This window comes from Chelonia mydas, chromosome 2, assembly GCF_015237465.2.
Source record: "Chelonia mydas isolate rCheMyd1 chromosome 2, rCheMyd1.pri.v2, whole genome shotgun sequence".
In the NCBI taxonomy this organism is placed as follows: Eukaryota; Metazoa; Chordata; order Testudines; family Cheloniidae; genus Chelonia; species Chelonia mydas.
Window position 1 is genome coordinate 55,468,026 of NC_057850.1, and position 25,264 is coordinate 55,493,289.

Genomic DNA, 25,264 nt, shown 5'->3' on the forward strand with positions numbered 1-25,264 from the left:
AAGGGCAGGAGGCTGGAACGCTGTCTGTCCCTATGGTGGCGGCAGGCGGTGCTAACCTTTGACCTATCGGAAGTGATTGTGAGGCAGCTGGCCCGGAACAGGGGGCCCTGCGAGCAGGGAGTGGAGGCAGCGAAGCTGACACAAGTGAGTCCCCGCCACGGCCGGCTGGAGTGGAGGGGGCGCGAGCTGAGAGGCTGCCCCTCCCCCCCCGTTTCGTCTCGCGGCGGGAGGAGGGTCGCCGCCGCCGCCGAGGCTTTTCCTCCTGAGGGAGGAGCGGGCCTCGCCCTCTGCTCGCCGGGCCAGGGCCCAGGCCCCGCTCCGAGAAGCGGCCACCCCCTGGGCGGAAATCTTATTACTCATCCCTGGGCGGGGGGAGGCTGGGGGCGTGTTCAGGGCTCGGGGCGGCCTGAGGGAGGCTCAGGGGTGTGCGGGGGTAGGGGTAGGAAGAATCTCATTGGAATCCACACACCGACAACAAAAATCCTCTCTCAAGCAGTCCTGTAACTGTTGCTCTGCTTTGACGGCTTCCTCCGCCAGTGGGGGAGCCGCCTCCTTCCCCTCCCCTCCCTAAAGGGAAGGAAATAATTCCGTTACAAAAATCCCAAGGATGGAGGTATTTAGGAACCTTTTTAAGGTAGGTTACGGTGCTTAGGTACCAAAGTGAGATTTGCCTTGAGATAGATGTGATTGTCTCCTTCCTTTTAAACCTGAACTGATAGTCTAAATGCTCTTAAATATCTGTAGGGAGTAAAGTAATATATTTGTGTGAAGAAAAGAGAAACTAAAGTTTCTCATTAATGATAGTCTTCTTTCACAAGTTGCAATATCCAGCATCTGTGTTACAGCTTGTGAGTGAAGACTGGCACTAAAGGGAAAGGACAGATATCCACATACCTTTCTTTCCTATTTTATTTCATGCACTTCTGATCACTTACAGATCATTAAAACCATTTAGATTACAGGGTTCATGCTTGGGGGAAGGGAGAAAATCATATATAGCACAAGACCCCTCTTGCTTTGATCTCCAAATACCATAATGTTCTTTGAGTAAAAATGCTGGATATCTTCTGAACCTTCTCTGTGCTAGGGCTGCCACTGATCAGGTGAGTTGGGAATAGTACAGGTGGGAAAAGCTTCGTAAAGTTCCCTACATAGACAGTGCCTTAGAGATAGGAGTGTGGAAGACTTGCGTTTGGCATTGGTATAGTGAAATAAAGGGGTGGCTGGGTTCTACTTTAAAACAAGAAAGAATTTTGTGTTCAATGAGGAGGCAGAAAATAACTTATGCCAGGGTTGAAGGCAGAGTATTTATAGAACAGTGTACTAAAAGTTTTCTCCTTATACACAATCATTTTATTTGACTGTTCCCTTCACATTCTCCCCCACATTCCCCAAAATTACCTATATGTCTATGTAAAGGGTAAATGGTTTTGAAGACTTTCTTGATGCAATATTTCTGTATCATTGTTCATGTTTCTCATGTTGTATGAAGGCAGATTAGACTTGAGTGTTCACTTTGTAATTAGAATGCTACAAATAATACTCCAGGGGGAATTCTGCACAACTGCGTGCATGCAGAATTTGCAGATTTCTTTGCGTCCCTGCAGAAAAATGACTTTCTGATGGGGAAGCAAAGGGAAGCTGCAAGAGTGTTCATGTATCCTTCTGCAGCAACGCGGGGGCATGTGGTTTCAGGCACCTGGAGCAGCTGGGGGAGAGGTAAATCACTGGGGAGGGGAGGGCTGGAGGTGCCCTGGCTGGTTCTGGGTCAGACCCTCCCTCCAAGCTCTGGGCACCCCTGTCAAGACTTACTCCCTGCACCCTGCCCTCCCCAGCCCACCCAGGACTTGGGATGCCCCAGGTGGTGGCTCCTGCCCTGCACTGGGGCTGGTGGTGGGTAAGGAGTGCACTTTCCCTGCATGGAGTGGCTGGGTCTGGGTCAGACCCACCTCTATAATCCTCTCCTACCTCCCCCCCTGCTTCCTGTCCCCATCGCTCCTCAGCCGCAGGGGGAGGGGTCACTATGGGGAGCTGCTCCCTCAGCTGCCCAACCCCTCTGCATCTGGATGCCCCCACCATCCGGCCCTCCCTGCTGAGCCCCCTCACCCCCACCCCTGTCCCCCCTCCCGCATCTGGACCCCCACCCCTGCACTCAGACCACCAACAGCTGAGCCCGACTCACAGGAAACCCCTCTGCGACAAGCCCCGACACCTATATACCTGGGCTACACTGACGAGCCCCGTGCACCCAGACCCTCACCCCATTGAGCCCCAACCAGCTGCATTTGGACCCCCCACACACCTCAGCCTTTAGCCAGCTGAATTGCAAATAGATGTGCAAGTTTTCTTTCACACTGCTCTATTAATATACTTCAGTCCTGATCTGCACAAAAGCCCAGATCACAAAGGTATCTAGACTCCAACTTCCATAGAAATCAGTAGAAATTGGGAACCTAAATACCTTTGTGAATCTGGATGTAACTCATCTTTCAGTTCTGTTTCTCCTGAGCAGTAAATGTACTTACAAGAAATTGTGTGGTAACTATGTGAAGTAAACCAATGACAGTGAGACGTAGAATAACATTAAAACTTAATCACCTAGAATGAAAACAGAACTTAAAATTATACTTTTGTAGGTGAAAAGCTAATGCATTAGCCCACTGCTCCACCTAGCCTATTTGTTTATTGATCAATATTTTGTAGAAACATAGGGCTAGAAGGGACATTGAGGTCATCTAGTCCATCCCCCTACACAGATGCAGGATCAAGAATACCTAGATCATCCCTGACAGGTGTTTGTCTAACCTGTTCTTAAAAACCTCCAGTGACTGGGATTCCACAGGGAAGCCTATCCAGTACTTAGCTATCCTTGTAGGGTACGTCTACACAGCAGAGGAAAACCTGTGGCTGGCCTGTACCAGCTGACTCGGGCCATTTCGTTGCTGTGTAGACTTCTGGGCTTGGGTTGGAGTCCGAGCTCTAGGACCCTGCCCACACCACTATACTCCCCCAGATTCTTTTCAGTAGTGCAACTGTCTGGCCAAAGATTCACCATTTTGTATTTGTGCCTTAGATTTTTTTCCTTCTTAAATGCAGTACTTTGCACTTTTTTTAATTTAATTTTGATGATTTCAGACCAGCTCTCCAATTTGCTGAGGTCACTTTGAGTTTTAATCTTGTTCTCCAAGGTGCTTGCAACCTCTCCCAGCTGGATGTCATCCACAAAATTTATAAGCATACTCTCTGCACCATTATCTAAGTCATTCTTGAAAATATTGAATAATACTGGACCCAGGACAGATCCCAGCAGAATGCCACTAGACACATCCTCCCTCTTTGACAATGAACCATTGATAAACTTTGAGTGTTTTCTCCAACTAGTTATGCAATCACCTTCTAGTAATTTTAATCTAAACTACAGAAATGTGATCTGCTTATGAGACTGTCATGGGAGGCTGCATCAAAAGTCTTACTCAAATAATGATAAATCATGTCTATTGCTTCCCCCCTACCCTTCCATTCACTGCTCAGTGAAGGAAATTAAGTTGGTTTAGCATGATTTGTTCTTAAAAAATCCATGTTGGATATTAATTATTACCCTGTTATCCTGGATGTGCTTACAAATTGTTTAATAATTATATCTTTCCAGGTTTCAAAGTTTGGCTGGCTGGTCTATAATTCACAGGTCCTCTTTGTTCCCTCTCTAAAAATAGTAGTATGTTTGTCCTTCCCCAGTCTTCTGGGACTTCACATGTGCTCCATGAGTTTTCAAAGATAATTACTAATGGTTCCAAGATTGCTTCAGCTAGTTCCTTAAATACCCAACCCTAGGGTGAATTTCATCAGATCCTGCTGACTTGAATACATTTAACTTATCTAAATAGTCTTTAGCCTGTTTTTTCTGCATTCTGGATTTTGTTCCTTCTCCCTCGTCGTTAATATTAATTGTTCTAGGCATCTGATCTCGATTAACCTCTATAGTGAAGACTGAAGTAAAATGGGCATTAAATGCCTCTGCCTTCTTGATGTCATGTGCTATTAGCTCTCCTTCCCCATTAAGTAGTGGGCCTACACTTTCTGTGGTCTTTCTCCTGTGCCTATTTACAAAATTCTTCTTATTGCCATTTATGTCCCTTGCTAGTAGTAACTCATGTAGTTCCTTACCCTTTCTGATTTTGTCCCTACACACACTTCTGTATTTATTTGTGTAAAGATGACATTTTGAAAACTTTAGGGGTATGAACTCTCTGAATCATATTTGACTTGTATGCTAATGTACTGATGGTGAAGGCATTCATATTATTTCCTTAGTATATTGAAAAAATGGATATAATAGAGTACATTAAAAGTAAGATGTAATATGTTGTTTGAGCACACATAGCTAGATGTTAATATTCTAAAATTACTATGGCCAAAATCTGCCCACAGTTGTCTTTAATTACCATAAATTAGTTAAGTATGCTGTCATTATGAATTTGTTATCCAGTGGACACAGTAGCCACTATTTTACTGGAACAGATAAATATGCCTTTGCATATCTATATTTGACTGTTTATTTCAGTGGCTCTCAACCTTTCCAGACTACTGCACCCCTTTCAGGAGTCTGATATGTCTTGTGTACCCCCCAAGTTTTACCTCACTTAAAACTACTTGCTTACAAAATTAGGCATAAAAACACAAAAGTGTCAGCACACTGTTACTGAAAAATTGCTTACTTGCTCATTTTTACCCTATAATTATAAAATCAACTGGAATATAAATATTGTACTTACATTTCAGTGTATAGTATATAGAGCAGTATAAGCAAGTCATTATATGAAATTTTAGTTTGTACTTACTTTGCTTTTTTTTTTTTTTTTTCTGTAGCCTGTGGTAAAACTAGGCAAATATCTAGATGAGTTGATGTACTACTCCCTGAAAGACATCTGAATACCCCCAGAGTTAGAGAACCATCTAAGTGGTCCACTGCTTGCACACTGATATTTACCAGATGGCCTAAGAGTCTGCATTCTCACATGCATAACACTAACTGGGTAAAACTTTGAGTATTGATGTACTTACTAGTAGTTTAAATACGTGTCTGTCTTGCATATGCTTAGCAGCTGATGCTGAATTTCTTTAGATGACATTTGAAGAGAGCAGTTTTAAACAATTACATTGTCTAAACCTCTCTTCAAATTATTTTAGTTTGCAGACTGAAGACTGTTCCATTGTTTTGCCAGTAGTTGTATCCCAGTATGAATTTTTTTAGCATCTTTATGGGGAAAATCTCTAGGGCTAAATGGAGCTTCTAGGTACAACCTTGATCAAAAGGTGGTCTGTAAATTGCATATCTCCTGAATAGCGTGGGTGATATTGTGCTTCAAACATACCTCCAAGCCACAACTCCCTCCATTTCTTCTTACTATGGGGGGAGGGTGTGGTAATAACTTGCCGCTGACCTATACCACAAGTACATTGACACCCACGGTAATGGCTGGTGGGTTGCATGATAGTGCCAAGGTGCTATTCATTTTCCTCCAATCCCTGCCTGACAGCTTGGCAGGCATGTGTGTTGAAGGGGTTAGAATGTGTACTGTGCTCCAACTTTTGCATGTCCAGACCCAAGGTCGGGTAGTCTGCGTAGGGCTGTAATTGGGGGCGCTTTTTTAAATACCCACTCAGGAGTGTGTCAGTCATATTGTAACCCTACATGTTTGTTTGACCAATCAATGTCAATTCTTATTTTTTTAATCTAATATGGTATTTTACCTTCAGCAGTATCATATCTGGATGCTTCAGAGAGGCAAAGAACAGATATAAAGCACCTACTCTATTGTGATATTTGTACCACAGGTTGGAAAAAAAATTCTTGACTCCTGCAGGCTAATATCCTGAAGCATATTATTTGATTACTTTTGCAGTTGCAAATGTTAATGATTTAGAACATCATTCAGCCCTCTTTATTATCAGGCTACAGCTTATCCATGGCCTTCCTCAGCAGTAGATTTGCCATGAGACTGCCTTTTAAAATTTTTCTATTTTCATTATTCGGAATATATTATTTTTTTAATTTCATCATCTTATTTTGCAACAAGAAAGATAAAAACAAGATGCTATTCTGTCTTCACTAATTTCACCGTTCACAGTCTTGAATGCCTCAATTGTCATTTGTTAGAAGGAGAAATCATGCAGGACCAATCCTGACTGTTTTCAGCACTTATGCAAGCATTAAATTTCTGTAATTCATGGCACGCTTCCTCATGTGAGAATAGTTTGACATTCTGCTTCTGATTTGGAATTAACAGTAAACAATTTTCATTGATGTGTAAGGAGTTTTTTATATGTAACTGTTGTAGCTAACCCCTGCGCGCCCCCTCCACTCCAATAATCCTTATTACAGGGAGCAACTGTTATTGAAATCTGAGAGCTTGCTACAAGCAGATCACTTAGCATCTTCTAAAAACCTGTTCACTATTCAGTAACAAAAGTATTCCTCTTTGAAGTATCTGACTGGAGACATGTGGGAAAAGTCTCTAGTATTTAGATAAAATTTATTTAAGAAATTTTCTGCTGGGGTGGTTTGCAGCAATATAATATTAATTAAAAACCAGTTAATTCTGAATAAAATAGGAAATGTTCATAGCTGTTGGCTTATTGCAAGAGTCCCAAACATTGTTGAATTAGAGTTAAGGTTCTAAATACATATCAATAACTTAAGAGTATCTTTGCTTTTAAAAATGAACATCTGAAAGCTAGGAAATTCAAGTTAAGGGGGAAAAAATGTGGCTGCTATATAGAAAATGCAGGGTTAATGGTTTGGGGTCCCTTACTTTGTCCTTGTATCTCAATAATCCTGTATATCTCTGTGTAAAAGAGGCTGTATAAATCAACCATCCTGGATGTCATATTGACTCTGGATTCTTTGCAATCATATTAATTCCTGGTCAAAACTGTCAACAACTTAAACCATGTTCCACTTGGTTTGAGCAGCAGAGAATACGTAACCTGCAAGGAAAAACCAGATCTAAGTTCCATACTGTTGTGGATAGGAAATGGTTAAAATAGTTGGTGAGAGGAGGGGGGAGGCCCAAAACCCAAATGTCAGATGTTGACACTGAGAGAGGAGTTGAGTGGGCTTCAGATTTACATTGCAGCTTTCTTAATTTTGGTTGATTCTGAAACAACTGTACACAGTTGTATACAATGCTGAACTGCAACAACTTCTGTGTGAGGAGAAGGTAACAGGCACCGGTATACATTATGCTGCACAACAGTTTGAAGTAGGGAAATTATATACAATAATTGATTAAAAATCCTTATTCTTACAAAATACATGAATTTTAACATCCACACAGCATATTTAAGGCACTGGTATAAGACTACTTTTTAATTACTGTTGAATTTTGTTACTCAATTTAGAGAAACCAGTGACCATTTTTCCATGTCTGTCAAATAATTAATTTTGTGAAAATCATAAATAGATATAAATATTATTTTGGGTAAGGTGAATCATTTAGCAACTTTGTAAACACTTTACAGTTCTGTTGTAGGGTTTTTTCCTGTTTTGCCTCTAAATGTTTTGCTTTGTGTTTTCTGTGTTTATGTAAAGGAAATGGTGTCGGAATTGTTGCTAACCAAACATGCGTGCACTTTGGGAGTTAAGCAAGGTTGCTTAGCTGCCTGTTTTGGTAATATCACATAAGCCTCTACCCTGAAGAGATGCTCCAGATGCGGAAACCAACAAAATGTCTAGTATTCATCTTTGTTATTTAGGTGGGTTCTCGGCGGAGTGGGCAGGGAAAGGCCATATAATAAAGGGAGGCAGCATGGACTAGTGACTAGAGGAGATGACTAGCAGTTAGGAGATTTGGATCCTCTTCCTGACTGGCGCTGACTTAATGTGACCTTGATTAAGTCACTTAGGGCAAGTTTTCCACAAGTACTCAGTCCCGTAAATGTGTATTTGTATTTAAATTCCTAGTGGAATTTTCAAAAGTACCTGTTCTGCATATTTAGGTCCCTAAAATTGGCCCTTAACCTTGGTTTCAGTTTGTCCCTCTGTAAAGTGAGGTTAATACTTAAGTAAGGTGCTTCCAGATTCTCAGAAGAAACATGGTATTTAAGTGTTATGACACTTCCTGCCCTTAGTCTGAAGAAGCTTTGTCTGTGTCTGCTCTCCATCCGCTCCCTGACTCCACTGGTCATAGGCAACACAAGCACTTCTCTCTTAGCCAACACAGGTTCCGCTGTCCCTCTGCAGGTTAGCAATAGACATGCTATGAGCATCCCCCTAGAATGTCCAACCCTTGATCCATAGGATGCTCTTTGGGAGTAGCCAACCTGTGAATTCTCTAAAACTGTACCCTGCCAGCTTACCAGTGCACCTTAGATTGCCGCTCCGCTTAACAGACAGCATTTAAATAAACTTTTGCTTGTTTTCACTATAAAAATATCTAACAATGAGTAGGGATTCAAATGATAGCAAGTAGAAATATTGGAAACAAATAGTTACATATAAAATAAAATCATAACTCGCTTTCTAGAAGCTAGACTTGTTTGCCCTATGAGACCTGAAAGTAACTAGGTAAAGCTCACCCAAGATCCTTCCAGTGTATTACAGCCAGGCTTGGCTGTGATCTTCCATTCACAGGACAAGTCACGCTATCAGGTTGCCTCGTCAGTGGTTAAAAAATCCAGGAGGGGATCTCTGTCCCTCAGATATACTTCAACAATCCATTTTCTGTACTCAAATGGGATCCCCTCCTGCTGTTCTGTTTTATTCCTGTACATTTTCTCTTGATTAGCATTTTGGCTCCATATTCAAATAGGCCCGTATTGTGAAGTAGACAATACACACTAAAAAGCTTCTATTACCCACTGCCTGGAACCCAATTACTTATTACCTGCCTTACATTCTCAAAACCTTTTGAGTTAACTTCCAGTATAGATACATAACTCTTTTTTTAATATGATCTGTATGTACATTTTGAAATGATGATGATGGCCAGTAGGGTACTGGCTCTCAGATCTCGTATGCCACCCTTTTGGTGTAATTTTGTGAATTATTATGCATATATGTGACCTAGGGGATCCCTGTAGAACTCTTTGCATCCTCAGTGCACTCTGCTAGTTGGCATCAAGAGGTCCCTGGGTCACAAATGTAAACTGCTACTAGAAAATATACTGAGAAATCTGCTCTTATAAGGGGATGCACTTAAATTACTTGACTTGCCTATTTCTAACTTATTACTAATTAAATAATACTTATGACCACTTCCAGCTCAATTGGGAAAGACTAGGTATAGCTGACAACTTCAAAGTAATCCTTGCTGGATAAAGCATTGAATTGTGAGTACAGCCTTCTGTGTGAGATTTTTTTGTGTGCAAAAACTGTATATGGGGAAAGGTGTCTGAAAGCAGTAAAATCTGAATTATAACTTGTGACATTCTTCACCCTTGCACCCTTCTAACCACTTTCAAATTTTATTTTTTTATTTCTGGATTTTTCTGTTTCTGGGGTATTAAAATAACAAATTAGATAGGCATCAACATCAAATACAGTTGCCTTCATTCATCCTGTTTTTCAGTTTTCTGTGGCTCGTTGTTTCCCATTGGCTGGGAAAGCTGGTTGCAGCTTGCTCTGGATCATATTGAATTTGCTCCCGTTATCCTGAGGGTAGTTGCTGGAAAATAGTACAATGCACTTGTTCTCTCACAAAATACTGCATTTATGGGAGATTATGTGCTACCTGTGTAGCACTCCCAGCCTCTTCTGACTGGGTGTAAGGGATTCTAATAGGCTGTCACTAGGTTACCTATTTTCTGTCCCTCCTGGGTTCAACTTACCCAGTTTCCCTTTTGTTTTCCTCCCATATCCTCCTTTGTCTTAGCATTGCCATTTCCTACTCTTCCACCCCTCCTGCTTTTTTCCTACTCAGGATTACACCTGCACTGCTGTTGCTGCTGGTAGTACTTTCCTAGCAGTAAAGTGGAATTGATGCTGTCTTAATCAGTTTCATTGCTACTGATTTTGAAGCATAGGGAATGGTTCTGTGGGTGGGGAAGGAAGCATAGGAGATCCTCTGCTAGAGGGTTCGGGAAAAAAAAGATAAATATTACTTCCCCATCTCCAGCTGTGTATCATACCTACTTGGCTCTTGCACTGAACTGTTTCCTCATACTGACAGGTTTCAGAGTAACAGCCGTGTTAGTCTGTATTCTCAAAAAGAAAATAAATTGGTTAGTCTCTAAGGTGCCACAAGTACTCCTTTTCTTTTTCCTCATACTGCAACAGGAGTTGTAATAGTCTGGGAATATAATGTGGTAAAATCTCATTCCATGGTTAGTGGTAGAAGGGACAGAGAGGTGCCAATTGATTCATAAAAATCTACAGGATCATAATTTCTATGATATCACCCTTTGTGTTGTGGCAGTTGGGAGTCTCTTCCTCCAACTTCAGGTCTTCTGGTTGGTGGAAATTTAGATAATATCCTCTGATAACCAACTCAACCCATTTCTTTCTTTCAAAAGGCCATCGCCCACAAACAAAATGGTACAAAATATGACAAACCTAGAACAGTTATGTAGATAAACAGTTGAGAAAATGTTTAAAAGTCAGCTTTTTTTTAAAATTATACTTTCAACAGGGATGCATTGCTTACATAAAAGACATGCATCTTGGCTAATCCTAGGGAAGCTAGCCTTGGCATGTAGAACTGAAAACATGTTTTTCATCAATCATTGTCAGTGTCGACTCTGTCTACAGCATGCTGCTGACATGTCAGACCAATCCTTGTCTACGTCACAGTCACACATCTTTGTACAAGGTAGGCTGCTTGGCCGAACATTTGCAGAGTGGTGATCATCTGGTCTTTGTACACAAGCATTTGATTAGCTGAAGGATTGATTTTGGGAGCTTGTGTAACTTCAGGTTTCCGAGTAGCAGCCGTGTTAGTCTGTATTCGCAAAAAGAAAAGGAGTACTTGTGGCACCTTAGAGACTAACAAATTTATTTGAGCATAAGCTTTCGTGAGCTACAGCTCATTTCATACTGATCACACCAAAGACATATCCATGTCCTCTAGGTGAGGGTAGTTTTGGTTCCCCCCAGCATCATAGAATGCCATTGCTTGGTGATTTGCCATCTTGATATCAAGTATAAATACACCCCTTTTGGGGGGCAGTTTTTCTTCATTTGTCCATTCCTTGGAAAACATCCATCAACATAGCTCTGCAAGTATTGTAATGTTGGCCTTCAAAGGGTAAACTTGGCATAGGAATGCCTACAGTCCATTTGACCTCATCGGCGACTGTCTCGGCCATTCTGAGCACCTTTAGAGTGAGAAGAGAGTCTTTGGAGGCTGAATCAAATGCCTTCCAGTAAGATAATTTGGTCTTTCCAGCCAACCTTCCAGTGTCACATCCTGAAAGGACATGGAAACCTGGCAGTGCGGCAGCTTTTAATGGTTCAAATGATAGGAACACATCTCTGAAGGATATACAGCGATTCTGCTCCTAAGCAGCAGGTACAAGAACAGAATCTTGCTGAAGTCTTGGGTAATGTCTCACAGAGCACTAGAACAGTAGCACCTCTCTTTGTGACATTTGATGGCATGCAAGATAATTTTAGTGTCCACCTCCTCATGGGAACTACAAAGAAACACCACTGAGGAGCTTGAGGACATAGCTTTATTACTCCATGCAAGAGCAAAATTCTTTGAGCAATGCAAAGGCACAGTGGAGCATTTTTTCTGCAAAGTATGTGGTTATCTCTTCCTTCATGCGGATATGAGACTAGCTTCTTCACTGTGACATTGAAGATATTTGTTGAGTCAATGATTTTTGTTTTGGGCAGATAGAAGACACTTTGTGGTCTTGTTTCTAGTAATATTTTTAATTGATTGTTCTACACAGGTGTCAGACATGAAGTGGATTTTGTCAGAGGTCCAGTATTTTCTTTGTAACCTCATAATGAAGTATTCAGTCAAATCGTGGGCAGATATTAACAGTTCCTCGTTTGTCGAGAGCTTATTCCTCAGCCATATCATGTATGATTGCTACACTGAAAGGCCTTTGCTAGCATAACGTACTGGTCATGTTGTCTATAGGTGCTGGCTAAGAAAGACCATGCAAGAGGAGCATTAATTTTCTTTTTGCCTGGCACGTATGCATTGTTCTGTCACATTCAGACATCAGTTGTGGTACCATGGAGAACTCATACTTTCCCAGTCTTGTAGATCAACATCATGATGAGATCTGGACGTGACCAGGAGAGAAGCAAACCATGATCTATGGTTAACTTTGTAACAGTCCATGCACCTTCACTTTGATTTTCTTTGCATACAAACACAACTTTAGTCTGTTCTTGATTGGGACCCATAGATTGACAGAACCTTGGATAATTCTTTGGGTCATGACTCGTGTGAAGCCTTCGAAACCCAAAGTATCCATTCGATTGACATCTTTAGCTATCTTACCACTCAATAGTGCTTTTGTCATGATATTAATGAGCTCTGCTCTGTCATATGCTAATGCAATTTGAATAAGCTCATCCTGTAGCTTTAAAATTGCCCTTTCTTGGCATTTAACAGTACTTAATGAGTCTAGATGTTGCTTGGTTACTTCTGGGGAAGTCATCCCTCCATGATAAATGTTTTGTTTGAAATTCGATGGAGTTATGGGGTTGTCAGGAAAGACCATTTGGATGCTGTAATGGCCACCTACCCCCAACAATTTTCATTGCTCTGTTTTCATTTTGTAGGACTTCATCTGAACCAAGTGCACAGAAGGGAACTGATAACCTTTTAACAGCCCAATTTCCTTTTCAGAATTCTTCCCATATGTCAGCATCAGACTCTTCTAAACTTCTTATTTTAGCAAGGTACCAGACAAGCATTGCAGAATAGTTTGATTAAATCTAAAACAAAAAAGTATGTCACATAGTCTTCCAGTGCTGCAAGGTGCAAATTCCAATTAGCAGTCCCACAGATCAAATAAAGAGCAGCAAAGACTCAACCCTCTTCATGTATCACCGTATCATCCCAAAGGTTGGCTTTGCTGTCGATTCAACCTGATCAAGTTGCTTGATCCGTTCTGCGATATTGCAGCTCTCCATCATATGCAGTAGGTCATTGAGAGACTGCATGTGTGGAACTGGTCTCGCAAGTCCTGTACACATTAGTAAATGATTTCAAACACATGTATGTTATGTAACTATATGCAAACCATTTGTGGATGGATTCAACTAACTTCTGGCTAGATGCTAACATCTTAACCAGTGCCTCATTATTATTCTTTGCATAATAACAAAGCTGATGATCAATACCACTGAACTGCTTCTTTTTTTTAACAATAATGGCAAATCAGCTTGAAGCACTCATTCCGTTTTATATAGTAATCTGAAACATTAAAAAAAAATTAATCCATGTATCATTCTAAGCATTAACTGGTAATACAATACTGTCAGTCAAGAGCCACAATTTAACTTTGTGAGAGCTGCATGTGTGACATGCCTGTGTTAAGTATAATTAAAACATTTTTTTCAAATATCTATCTATGCAATTGTTCTAGGTTTGTCATGTTTGGTACCATTGTGTTTGTAGGAGGAAGGGCATTTGAGTGATACCCAACTCAACCCACTTCTGACAACATTATCAAAATTTCCACCAACCAGAGGTCCTGAAGTTGGGAGCCAGGATTGGGGGTGGGAGGGCAGTGAGTCCTCCGGCCACACCATAGAGTGACAATATTGAAATTATGATTCTGTCGATTTTTATTTTTTTTTATAAATTGACACCTGCCTTACTTTTCTACCTGTAACTTTTCTACCATTAACCTTTCTACCATTACATATGCTTCTAGCTTATAAAGTGGAATTAGGTTTGTTTCAGTATTACACTGCTCCTGAGGAAATGCTATGTGCAGGAATAGCAACATTTATGGCTTCCCTGGGGGAGTTCCCATGGAAATATCAAGAACAGGGTGAGCACAGGGAAAATAAGGAATTTGTATGAGCACGTGCACAATTTAACCCTCAGAAAATTTTAGACTCAGAAGTACACCGGACCCTTGCTAGAACGCACGTCTATATAACGCAAATTTGGATATAACGTGGTTGCAGTCATGGATTCCAAATTTAAGTACAGTACAATTTTTTTTAGTTTTAAGTGACCTTGTGTTCATTACCTTATCATTCATGCAAGATTGCTGGAGGAAAGACACGTACTGTATCACAGTCTGAGGAATTCGATTTCGAGGGATTTACAGAGGAGAAAGTTGGAAGAACAGATATGAAGTGGATTCAGGAGCTGTCCCAGCAACTGTCTGGGCTCGGGGTAACTGTTCAGCCACAAAATATTGAGTCCTGGATAAGAGGTGACGATGAAGCAGAAGAATTTTGTCCCGTTGCTGAAAGTCTAACGGATGACCAAATTCTTCAGGTAGTACAACCAAACAACATTCCAGAAGCTGAAGAATTGGCCTTCGCCGTGGAAGAAGGGGAAGATGAAGTGGACGTTGTTCCAACATCAGCTGTGACCGTAGTTGGTTTAGAGACTGCTTTGAGATGGTTTGAGACACAAGATGTTGAACCTATAAAAATTATACAGCTACACGGTCTTCTGCAGTTTGCTAAGCAGAAGCAGCACAGCAGCAAGAAGCAAAAGCAACTCACTGACTTTTTTTTAAAAAAAAAACTAGACTAGTTTATTGTAATGTCTACTTTAAATCTCTAATAAAGCAACACTTTCTTTCTTGTTTGTTTCCTTCAAGTAGGAGTTTATTTTCTAAGGTTTTCTATACTTTATGGATGGTGAAGGTAATTAGCACTACAAAAATTTCTATACGCGTATTTATATATACAGTTTACATAAATTTCTCTATGGCATTCCATACGCGAAGACGGAAGTTCATGGCACCTGAAAGCGGACAATCAAAACAAAGCACACAAAGCATTTAACCAAATTCATTAAAAATGCTTCCATTTTAAAACACAATTTCCACTGACGCCCGTGGTGAGTACTGTATCTTGTAGACTCGTTTTTCGCAACAGTTCCAAGTTTTGATGCTATCGTTAGCCCGCTATAACCTGCAAATACACAACTACATATACCTGTATTGAAATTTCAGTCACAAAAATATTATTTCATTTTAACGCGGTCCCCGCTAGAATGCAGTACTTGGCATGGATCCCAAATCCCGCGTTCTAGCAAGCGTCCTGTGTATGTGATAGTCAGGAACGTCTCACCTATAAGATTACTGGTTCAAATTTGGCTTTGGTCCATAAGAAAAAAAAATTTTCCTTCAATTTTTTTCCTCGGTAAAGTGGGTATAATACGTTGTTTGGTGGCCTTTGTAAACGGAGTTGAACGGTGGCTTCCATTCTTTTCATGACACCGCCAGGCACCATTGTTTAGTCTCACTAAACACAGATGGCATGAATAGGTATGCAGACTGAACTACCCTCTCATACAGAGACTGACAAATTTCAGGCCTTGTTATATTTCTCAGCAAGTAGATATGAAAGGTGGGAGGTTCCCCAGTAATGTTCAGGAGCTGGTCCCTGGTGAGAAGTGTGTCTGCCACTAGTCGCTGGAAAGGACTGTTTTCTCTACTGGATTTTGTCTCCACCCTGCTCAGAGTTCTCTTTATCAGCCTCTGGCTAATAGGTATATTATTAATGTCAAGCTTCTATGACCCCACTCCCAAACTGGTGGAAAGGAAAAGGAAAAGGGGCTTTCTCTCTCTTTGCTTCTCCCACTTTCCCACAAGGTTTTTTGTCTCCATTTCTCTATCCCTCCATCAGTGTGGGAGATAGGGGGAGAGGGAAGAAAGAGGTCTTCTGGTACTCTATCCTTGCCCTAGCCTCCCTTTTATGGTCCTTCTTTGTAGTGAATAATTCCAGTGCCTGCCTCTGCTGTTACTCACAGCTTTCCTAAGGAGTAGAAAGAATCACTAAGAGTTCTTGACATTTTCATTACTGTCCACAGAGTTCTGAATAGCATCTGTGAAACTGACCAGAATATTGTTAACTTCACTGCTACTGGTGCTGTTTTCCTGAGTCTCTAGGAAGCCCACAACATTCTATTATTATGTGTTCATTTTCATGCTTCGAGGGTTACCCCCAAATAAATGTAAGGAGTTGGTAAGTGGGTGAGTGGAATTTATCTTTCAAGCTGTCCTAGAGTTGTCTTTTTCCAGAGCGTAACTGGAGTGACATACAAAGAAACTGGAATTGCTGTTGTCCATACTGGAATTATTTTGCAGATAAAGGCTTCAGTTTTTACACTTGTTAGCCTTGAATCTTTCACCAGTACTAACTGCATTGTGACACAAAGTGCTTATTTTTCTTCTGTTTTTTTCTTACAGGAATTTTGCCATTGTAGTAGCAAAATCTATGTACACAGATTTCTCCCCTAAAGTTCTCGAAACTATAACTAGCTTTTCTAAGAACCTTGACTGCTAAAGGTTTAAAACTTTATTTTTACAACATGTAAGGTAAAATCTGGAAATCTTTCACATAGTCAGCTTTCACTTCGTAAAGCTTGTGAGAATCTGATGAATAAAGAACACATCCTGAAACTTGAATCTACTGAATACTTCTAATCAGACTTGTATGTCATCATGAAAATTTTCTTTGACTGGAACATCAGTCTTTATAGTAGGTCACTTAAACTCTGACTTATGAAATTACTACTAAAAAGGAATTTTGACACTTGTGTCAATACTTCTTGTTTTCAGACCATCTTACAGTGAAAGCTGCTGTCGCAAAGCAATAAACGTTTAATAAGGAGAGAATGGGTAAGTTAATTTTTTTTAACAAACATCTTTTCACATTTTTAAAACATGAAACACGTTGGGAGGCTTTTAGAATGATGATGGAATTGAGTAGGAAAGGGCTCTGAATTTTGGAGGTTGTATTTTTAAGCTTTACGTAACAATTAATTTTGCTTACTATGTCATTGTAATTAACTTGATTTTACGTGCTTGGAGCTGCCCTATCTTTCTCCATTCAAATGACTGCATAGTGAGAAAATAGCCAGCTTTTAATGTGGGCTTGGGTGGATTCAGTTATTTTTATGGACACTGACACCTTCCCAGCTGTATTTCTTTTTAGCAACTTGAGCTTTTGCATTAACGGTAACTGGTGGAAAATCCTCATCTAATAATTTATATAGTAATTTTATTTTGATTAACCCTGATAGTAAGGGTTTTCCTTACTGACTGCAAGACATAATTAACAAGACTCTTTACAAGTCCAGTATGTATTTGGTACACTTAATTTCTAATGTTTCCTTAACAAAAGAAATCATTGATTTGTTTTTGGGTGCCGGAAGAAATGACATTTACTAATAATTACTGATTAAATTCCAGTCTTCAAAAGTACATCTCTCTTCTCTTACCACCTCTGGATTCTGCTGGAAGGAAGTAAATTTATCACCAACCTTTCTTATAATCATACTTTTCTTATAGTACTGACTGCAGATATTGAGGGTGTCTAGCATCTTACTGATTATGTACAAATTAAAATAAATAAGCACATTAATACAACCCTGAAATGGAATCTTATGTAGAATATACAGTTCATTAACTTCTCTTTAAAGTAACTTTAATGCTATTTACTATAGTAACTTATGTAAATGTATATTATTTTTGTGGAAACACACACTACCTGAAAATAGACTTATAAATACAACTTCTAATTTTAAATTGGATTAAAGTGGTGTTTTGCTTTTTTTTTATCACTTCAGGTTTTGAAACTTTTTTGAATCTTTCTGTAGTCTTACCCTTGGATCACCCAAAGGCACAAGTTGAAATCTAATTAATGGTTTGCGGGAGGGGTAAGAGAGGGAGAGGAGTTTCAGGTATTATGCTCTCTGTCTAATTTTGTTGTTTTACAGTGATATTTACTATTACTTAATTTTTTTTTCCTGCTGTTGTGTGAGTCACATAAACAGAGGAAACTGTTCAAAGTGCTGTCCAAAGTAGAAAAAAACTGAAAATAAAGAACATTTTGTTTACTCTTTGTTGCAGTAAACTTACGTTACTTGCAATAGTAAGTAAACTTTCCTCAAATTGACTTTTTAAAGTTGTTGCGGTTCCTTTTTAAATGAATGCGTTAATGCCAGGCAAAGACTTTTATTCTGTGAATTGCCCTCTTAGAAGCATGACAACAGACAATGCCTGTAAGAAGAGATGTTTCTTCTTCTTTTGGCAAATTCTTAATTACTGTATTCTAATGTATTAACGCTAGAAACATGACCTTTCCCTGGTAATACGACTTCATGAGGATTGTTTAACAGCCACTTTAGAGCAAGCAGAAAGTATAGTCTCAGATTTGAGTGGCAGGGTTTATTTTTATTATATAAAGGAAAAAATTAACCCTGAATAGACTTTGCTAGAAAAAGAAATAATGTCTGAAATTATGTTTTGACCCATTGGTCAGGGACAAGGGAATGAGGGGACAGATCAGTAACAGTATATTAAAACTAAATTAGCTCGCTAAGACACAAAGCTGAAAAATTCAGCAGACAGCAAAACTTAAACTTTAAAAGAAACAAACAACTTCCTCGTCTTATCCTCCACCCTCTCCTTTGCTACCTTGCATTTCTTTATTTCTTTGGTCTTTCAGAAGTAAGTGCGCTGAGGCTTCATGCTTGTAATAAAGGCATAAGCTGTACTGGCTTTCTTCATACTACGAAAGTACTAACCAGATATTCTGAAAGTATCACTTAATTTGTTTTCTGTTATAGATGGAGAAGAGAAAACATACGGTGGGTGTGAGGGCCCTGATGCTATGTATGTGAAGTTGATATCCTCTGATGGTCATGAGTTTATTGTAAAAAGAGAGCATGCGTTAACATCAGGAACAATAAAAGCTATGTTGAGTGGTCCAGGTAGGTGCAATGAGTTTTGTAGCATCTTGTAATTCAGTTATTTCACTTTCCTATTTTGTGGAGTGTTTGGATTTGTATAATCCTGTTATATAAAAGTTGAATTTCTATTATGAATAGTGACTAGTCCCAGTCCAGGATTGGTTTCTGTTCCTACGTGAACAATTCAGCTTTATCAAGTCTTGTATTATCAGTTTTATATATATATTCATGTGCCAACTGTATATGAAGTCTTTGGGTGCTACCGTAAGACAAGCAATTACAATTACTACTATTTTTGTCTGTGGAAGTGATTTCCCCCCTCCCATTCCTTCAAATGGCATGTAGGTGGGGGAGAGGATTCATTAAGATTAGGAGAAGGCTACATTTTAAAATCTTTCAGTTACTGATAGCCAAAACTAATTGCTACAATCCCCATCTTGAAATTCCCTTGGATATCACTGGGGTGGGTACAGTCTGAAACTTGGAGTGTGCCCCAGATGTGCTGATTTTGCTCCATCCCTACTCAACCACTGGGCTCTGGAGAAGTCTGGGGTCTGCACTGTTTCCAACTCTTACAATTCTTTTGCTAGTGATGGGCACGGCTGGAGCCTAATCTTGTGAGGATGCCCAAGCTGTAACCCTTAACAGACAAGTCTTTTTTGATTGGTCATCTACTCTAGTTCCCCACCTCCTGGGGCTAAACAATCAGTTGAGCTGCTGCAGGCAGAACTCTCCCCCCTGCCTCCATCACTCAGTAACTCAAAGCTATTATCTTGGGATTAGGCATGGGAGCTAAAGAGCCCAGCAACTCAGGGCAGCTCTGCTCCCTCCTTCCCTCTCCTCTTGTATGAGTAATGGGGACAGGATAGCACCTCTGCTTTCCCCCACCTCCCCTCTCCCTTCTTGCAGCACTTAGCCTGGGATGGGGGGTGGGGTGGTGAAGAGCCCTTGGAGCTGCCCGCCCCCCCAGTCCTGGAAGGTGAAGAGGGGACAGCACTGCAGCCATCAGCACTGGGAAAGGAGGGTAAAGAATCCTGGGAGGAGAGCAGAGGTGAGGCTGGAGTAATGTGCTGATGGTGGGGATGGGCAGAACTAATGAGGGAGGTGAGGACAGGATTGACTTAGGAGACTGGGAGCAGAACTAATTGTGGGACAGGGGATGGGCAAATGATGGGGTAAGAGCTCCTGTAGCAAGGGCAAAAAATCACCTTACCCGATAAACTTGGGAGAGTGGGCAACATTAACTCTTGCATACTGGGGCTGGGCAGGGGAAGTTCAAAAATTAGAAAACAAAACAAAAAAACCTCTGTTCTGTGCCAAAAAGAGAGATTATTTTTTTTGTTTGTATTTTTAATCTCATGATTTTTGGGGCTTACTCATGACTTCTTTATTTTTGGCAATATTGGGGTAGTTACACAGCCTTAATCTTAATTTGTTGTCACGGGCTATACCGGGGGAGTTCAGAGCAGCCTTTTGCCTCCTGCTTCTCTCCCTTTCCTCAAGTTGGCTCTGCAGGAGGGTGCTGCCTGCCCACCCCTTACTCCTGGCTCTCCAGAACTCCTCTTTAGGCCCTTGCAGTGTGAGTCTCCCCAGCCGCTCCTGACAACCACCAGAGCTGGCTGCACAACATCCAGCTGGTCCACTTCCAAACCATGCCCAGAAAACATCTGTGTACACTTATGCATCATGCCATCCACTTTCTTTCCCTTGTGTCCTGCCCCAATACCATGTTGTGAGGCCAGCTGAGAAGGGCAAGGAACTCTGAGCCAATCTGTACTCCACTCTGGTTCCATGATCCACTGGGTATATTTGTTGGGAGCTCCTTTGGAGAGTTATGAGTATGAACGTGTACTTACTGTGGGTCACGAACTCCCCTGATGCCTGTCACTTCTGTGATGAGAGGGAGACCCAGGCACGCATCTATGTAGAATGCATCATCTTGCAGCCCCTCTTACTGAGGTTCTGGCTTCACTTTTCCCCACGTTTCCTGATCTATGCACACCTGTCACTTCAGGAGGATGAAGCTGGATATAGAGGGCACTCTGTGACTGGGTGGGGTCTATTTCCAGTCCCTCAATCAATCACATCTCTGGCAGAGCTCCTCTGGGGAGTGTACACTGACTCATTAGATGCCTTTGAGGAGCAGCAGGTGCTATCTGGAGTTCTATGCTTGGTGTTCCCTTCTGATTCTCTGATTTTTCAACCTTTGACCTCACTCCTGTAGCTTTTCCCCCCTCCCCTCTCCATTTGTTGTCCAATGAACTCACTTGTAGCCTGAGCTGAGTGGTTCCTCTCCTTAGCTGAGGGGGTGGTCCTTTAGTTTTAGGTGGGCCTATACCTGCCTGTCCCACATCTGCAGATAGTAGTACATGGCTGTGACTCTGGGCGGGGCTTGCCAATTAAGAATCAAAAAGGGCTACAGCAGCAGGAAGGAGGAAGAGTCCAGTATAATCAGGTTCCATGGCTGAGCACATTGTGTATAAAAAATCATCAAGGTAAAACTGTTCACAAGTGAAAAGATTCTAGCTGCCAGATAGACAAATTATATCTGGAGATATAGCAAATGATCTGTGAATATGAACCTATATTAAAACTAAAGAAGGGGCCAAAACCCAACTATGCATCCGAATCCTCTTAAATTTCAGGGACAAAAGGGCATTCAGACTTAAATTTGGGTATCTGAAGTCATCTCATGACTGATTCTGGGCCTCATCCAAAACTGCAAGGGGGTTTATATTGGTTAGTTACACCGCATTGGCTGTTCTCTAATTAGTGATTAGATTCACATTTTTGAATTCACCATTCTGTCACATCTTTAACAAAAACCCACCAAAAATATTCATTCTGAATACCATCAAAATAGGTGGGAACACCTGCTGAACCGCTTCTGCTGGAATATCCTGAGCAAGAGTCTGGTCCAGACGTGGTAAAGACTACATCATAAGATGACAAAAAACAATACAAAACACCTCCACCAACTTTCATTTGGCTGATTGTGAGTTTTTGGCTGAAAGTGTCACAAAAACACTTGAGTCTTCAGTGCCATTTAAATCAAAACCCAATTTTTTAACTAAACTTTGAATATCTGTGTACATGGATCTCACTCGTTGGTGCATTTGCACCCACCACACAGGATATGAGAATCTTTTAACCAGCAGTTTTCCTTGGGTCCATGCATGCATCTTGCATGCCCTTGCACTGCTCCTCCCAAGACAATAAAGGGCAAAGCCGCCTCAGCTGCTACTCAGATCCTTCTTGCTGCCTCTGGTCATGAGTCATAACAGCTTCATTGTCCTCTGACCTACAGTAGTCCTATCTTGTTACATTGTTACTGTACCTAATTCTTTCATATATTTTTTTTTTCTCTACAACTTTGTGGTGGTGGTTTTGTGGTTTGCTTGGTTGTTAGCAGCCCATTGGCCAAAAAAAAAAAAAAAAAAAAATCCCAAAATTAGGTAGGTTTTTTGTTAGCTAGCTGCCATGGTATTGTGGCTGCCAGCAGTATGACTGAGTCAAAATCTCCAGTTTTTAAATCCTGCCTATCATGCAACATTGTGATTTCTCTGAATGAGGGACACATCAAATGACTTTTTTGCTTAGGAAAAGGCCATATCCTCCGCAATGTGTGCAGTTTGCAAATCTTTTTCAAAATGCATCTAATAAGCCAGGGAGATGCCCTTAAAGTGGTTCCTGATGGAGAAATCCATGAGAGGAGTATCTGACTCAAAAGTTGTTCCTGGATCTCCTTCAGAACCTCATTCAGAGAGTGCTCCATCTATAAAAGATGTCACTCCAGGTTCCCAGGGAACAAAGAGCTCATTCAGTCTTTGAGTTCTTTGACACTGAATTTCAGATTTCCTTATCCTCCCAGTCCATGGGAGAAGGGAGCACAGCTCCAAGTCTGGTCCTTGGTACTGCTTAGAATTTCCAGTACCATGTAAGAAAAACCCATGGAATCTTCATTCCAGAGATTTGGCTAAATCTGCAGCTGTGAAGCTGGTATAACATTCAGCAACCAGAACCAATCCTGTGCCAGTCAAAATCAACTTCAGAATCATCCATTAACATCTCTAATTGCTGGACATATGGACTTGTACACTTTTGTGACACTGTTGGCCAGGCTTTGCCTAAGACCATTTCAATGGTGACTGAGGTCTGTTTATCAACCAAGCGTTCTCTTTTCTTTGAGAATTTGTACATATGGATCCCAGTCTTGGTGATCAGTAAGGAGTCCACTCCTCTAGGAGGAGGGAATCTCGGAGCTTATCTAAATAAGGACTATAGTACTACCCAACCAAAGTAAGCATCAGATCTGGAGGCTGACACCACTGAATAGTGTTGATGAATGTATGAATGGAGTTCCATGTGATTTCTCTGCAAATTCCAGCTATGGGAGATCTAAGATATTCCTCCAGTGGTCACCAAACGTTTTACCTCATGCACACCCTTTCCTCTATCCATGTCCTCTCCCCGCCCCCAGAGCCATGGCTCTGACGGGGGGATGTGGACGGGGTAAGGAGGCTGGGGCCACAGGTGGGGGTGAGGCTGGGAGCCGAGGCTGACAGGCAGGGGCTGGCAACTAGGGCACCTAGCGTGGAGCTCCAGGCAGGGGGCTGGGGCCAGAAACAGTGCTGGGTGGCGCTCCCTCCCTGTGCCCCTCCAGATGTTCCTCCGTGCCCCCCTAGGAGGGTATGCCCCACAGTTTGGGGACCTCTGCCTTATAATAACTAGTTCTTTGAGATGTTCTGTACATGTGGATCCTATGTGGACCCTCTGCCTGTAGCTCGAGTTTTACAGCCCAGAATCTTGACAAAGGAGACAGGAATAGCATTTGGGGATGCTCTGCCTTTTATGCCTTTGGGATGGATGACATGGGAGCATACAAGGTGCATGCGCAACACCAACAGACACTCATGTTTTAAAAGATTCTGATCTCAAGTGCATGTGCACCTAAGAGTGGGGTCCACGTGTACGGAACATCTCTAAGACGCACAGTTACAGCAAGGTAAATAACTGCTCCTCCAGCCACACACACAAACCTCTTCAGACATAATAGAAGATTATGAAAAGTGAAAACATTTAATGGATCTTGATTTCAATGATACTTGAATATTTATTTGATGTGGATGTTCCCTATTTAAGTTGCATGGCTTTACGAAGTGCGTTTAAAATCTGCATTGCCTTCCCATTAAATTTGGGCTGGATTGTCTTCAGTAGTCGTGCCTAGATGTAATTGGTTGGAAATTAGTAATAAATTCTGCTGATGATTCTCAAGATGGGAATAGAAGCTGTTTCACTCTCAAAAGCTGTATTGGCTCTGCAGGGATAACAGGAGCCCTATTATGGTAGGTGCTGTGCAAACACCCAAAGGGTAGACGTGGTTCTTGCCTTAACGAGCATGCAATATAATTAAAGACAAGACACAACAAGCAAATGACAAACTGTACAAAGGAAGGAAGTGCAATGGTAACAAAAGTAGGGTTATGTGGTGCCCCTGTTGTACAACCGGATGTTTTCAAATCATCTGAAAGGTTTATTTAAACAAAATAAATCGCGCTCCCTAGCAGCCAGGCCACATGGTCATCATTGGTTGACCTTGTTTCTTGTAGGTGTTTACATCAGTGTGGGTCTCACAGGGCTGAGTATGGAACTCTCAGAGAGCACTCCTAGCACAGACTGAGATCAGGATCAAATCTTTTCTCTACATATTGCTTGTAGGCAGTCAGATTAACCAAAACGAACAGAATATTTTTAAAGAAAAGGTGATGGAAATTCTTTGGCTCCAGTAATTGTGGCATGTCTTAACACACTATGTTATACAGCTTGTACACTGAAAATGTCTAATTCCTAACAAGAGACTACACTGACAAAGTATTCTAGATGAGTTTGCACACATGCAATACAAATGTATTCATTATCAAGGGAATTTTGATGCTGATTCTTTCTTCCTTTTTTTAAACAGGTCAGTTTGCTGAAAATGAAACAAATGAGGTGAATTTTAGAGAGATTCCATCCCATGTCCTATCCAAAGTATGCATGTATTTCACCTACAAGGTTCGCTACACTAACAGCTCCACGGAGATTCCTGAATTCCCAATTGCACCTGAAATTGCACTGGAACTGCTGATGGCTGCAAACTTCTTAGATTGTTAAATAAAATAAATTATAATAAAAATGTAAAACTTTTTTCAGTATTTAATACCTGTAGTTCAGTTAGTAACTTTTTTCATATAGCATGCTGCGTGTGTGCGGTTGAGAACTGTAAAGTTCACTGCAGAGGCAATTATCTTCAAATCTGTTGCATAGCAATCATTCAAGTTTAAATTTGTTTTGCTGATTACACAAATAAGGCCCTTTTCACAAACAGACAAATAAATAAATATGCCAATTAGTAGATGGCTATGCCTTAT

At 41.0% G+C, this 25,264-nt stretch overlaps 1 protein-coding gene across 4 annotated transcripts; it reads left to right on the top strand.

Moving 5' to 3' along the window:
* The first annotated feature begins 4 nt into the window (after positions 1-4).
* On the top strand, positions 5-25,053 carry ELOC (elongin C). Of its 4 annotated transcripts, none has more exons than XM_007063568.4 (4): positions 5-144; positions 16,720-16,779; positions 18,732-18,875; positions 24,817-25,053. In XM_007063568.4, the coding sequence occupies exons 2-4, from the start codon at positions 16,776-16,778 to the stop codon at positions 25,005-25,007; spliced, it is 339 nt and encodes a 112-aa protein (XP_007063630.1). In that variant the 5' UTR covers positions 5-144; positions 16,720-16,775; the 3' UTR covers positions 25,008-25,053. The 4 variants fall into 4 exon arrangements, with proteins under 4 accessions (XP_007063630.1, XP_043395396.1, XP_037748350.1 ...); XM_043539461.1 differs by lacking the exon at positions 5-144 and adding an exon at positions 482-634; XM_037892422.2 differs by lacking the exon at positions 5-144 and adding an exon at positions 4,907-5,033.
* Positions 25,054-25,264: the final 211 nt, after the last annotated feature.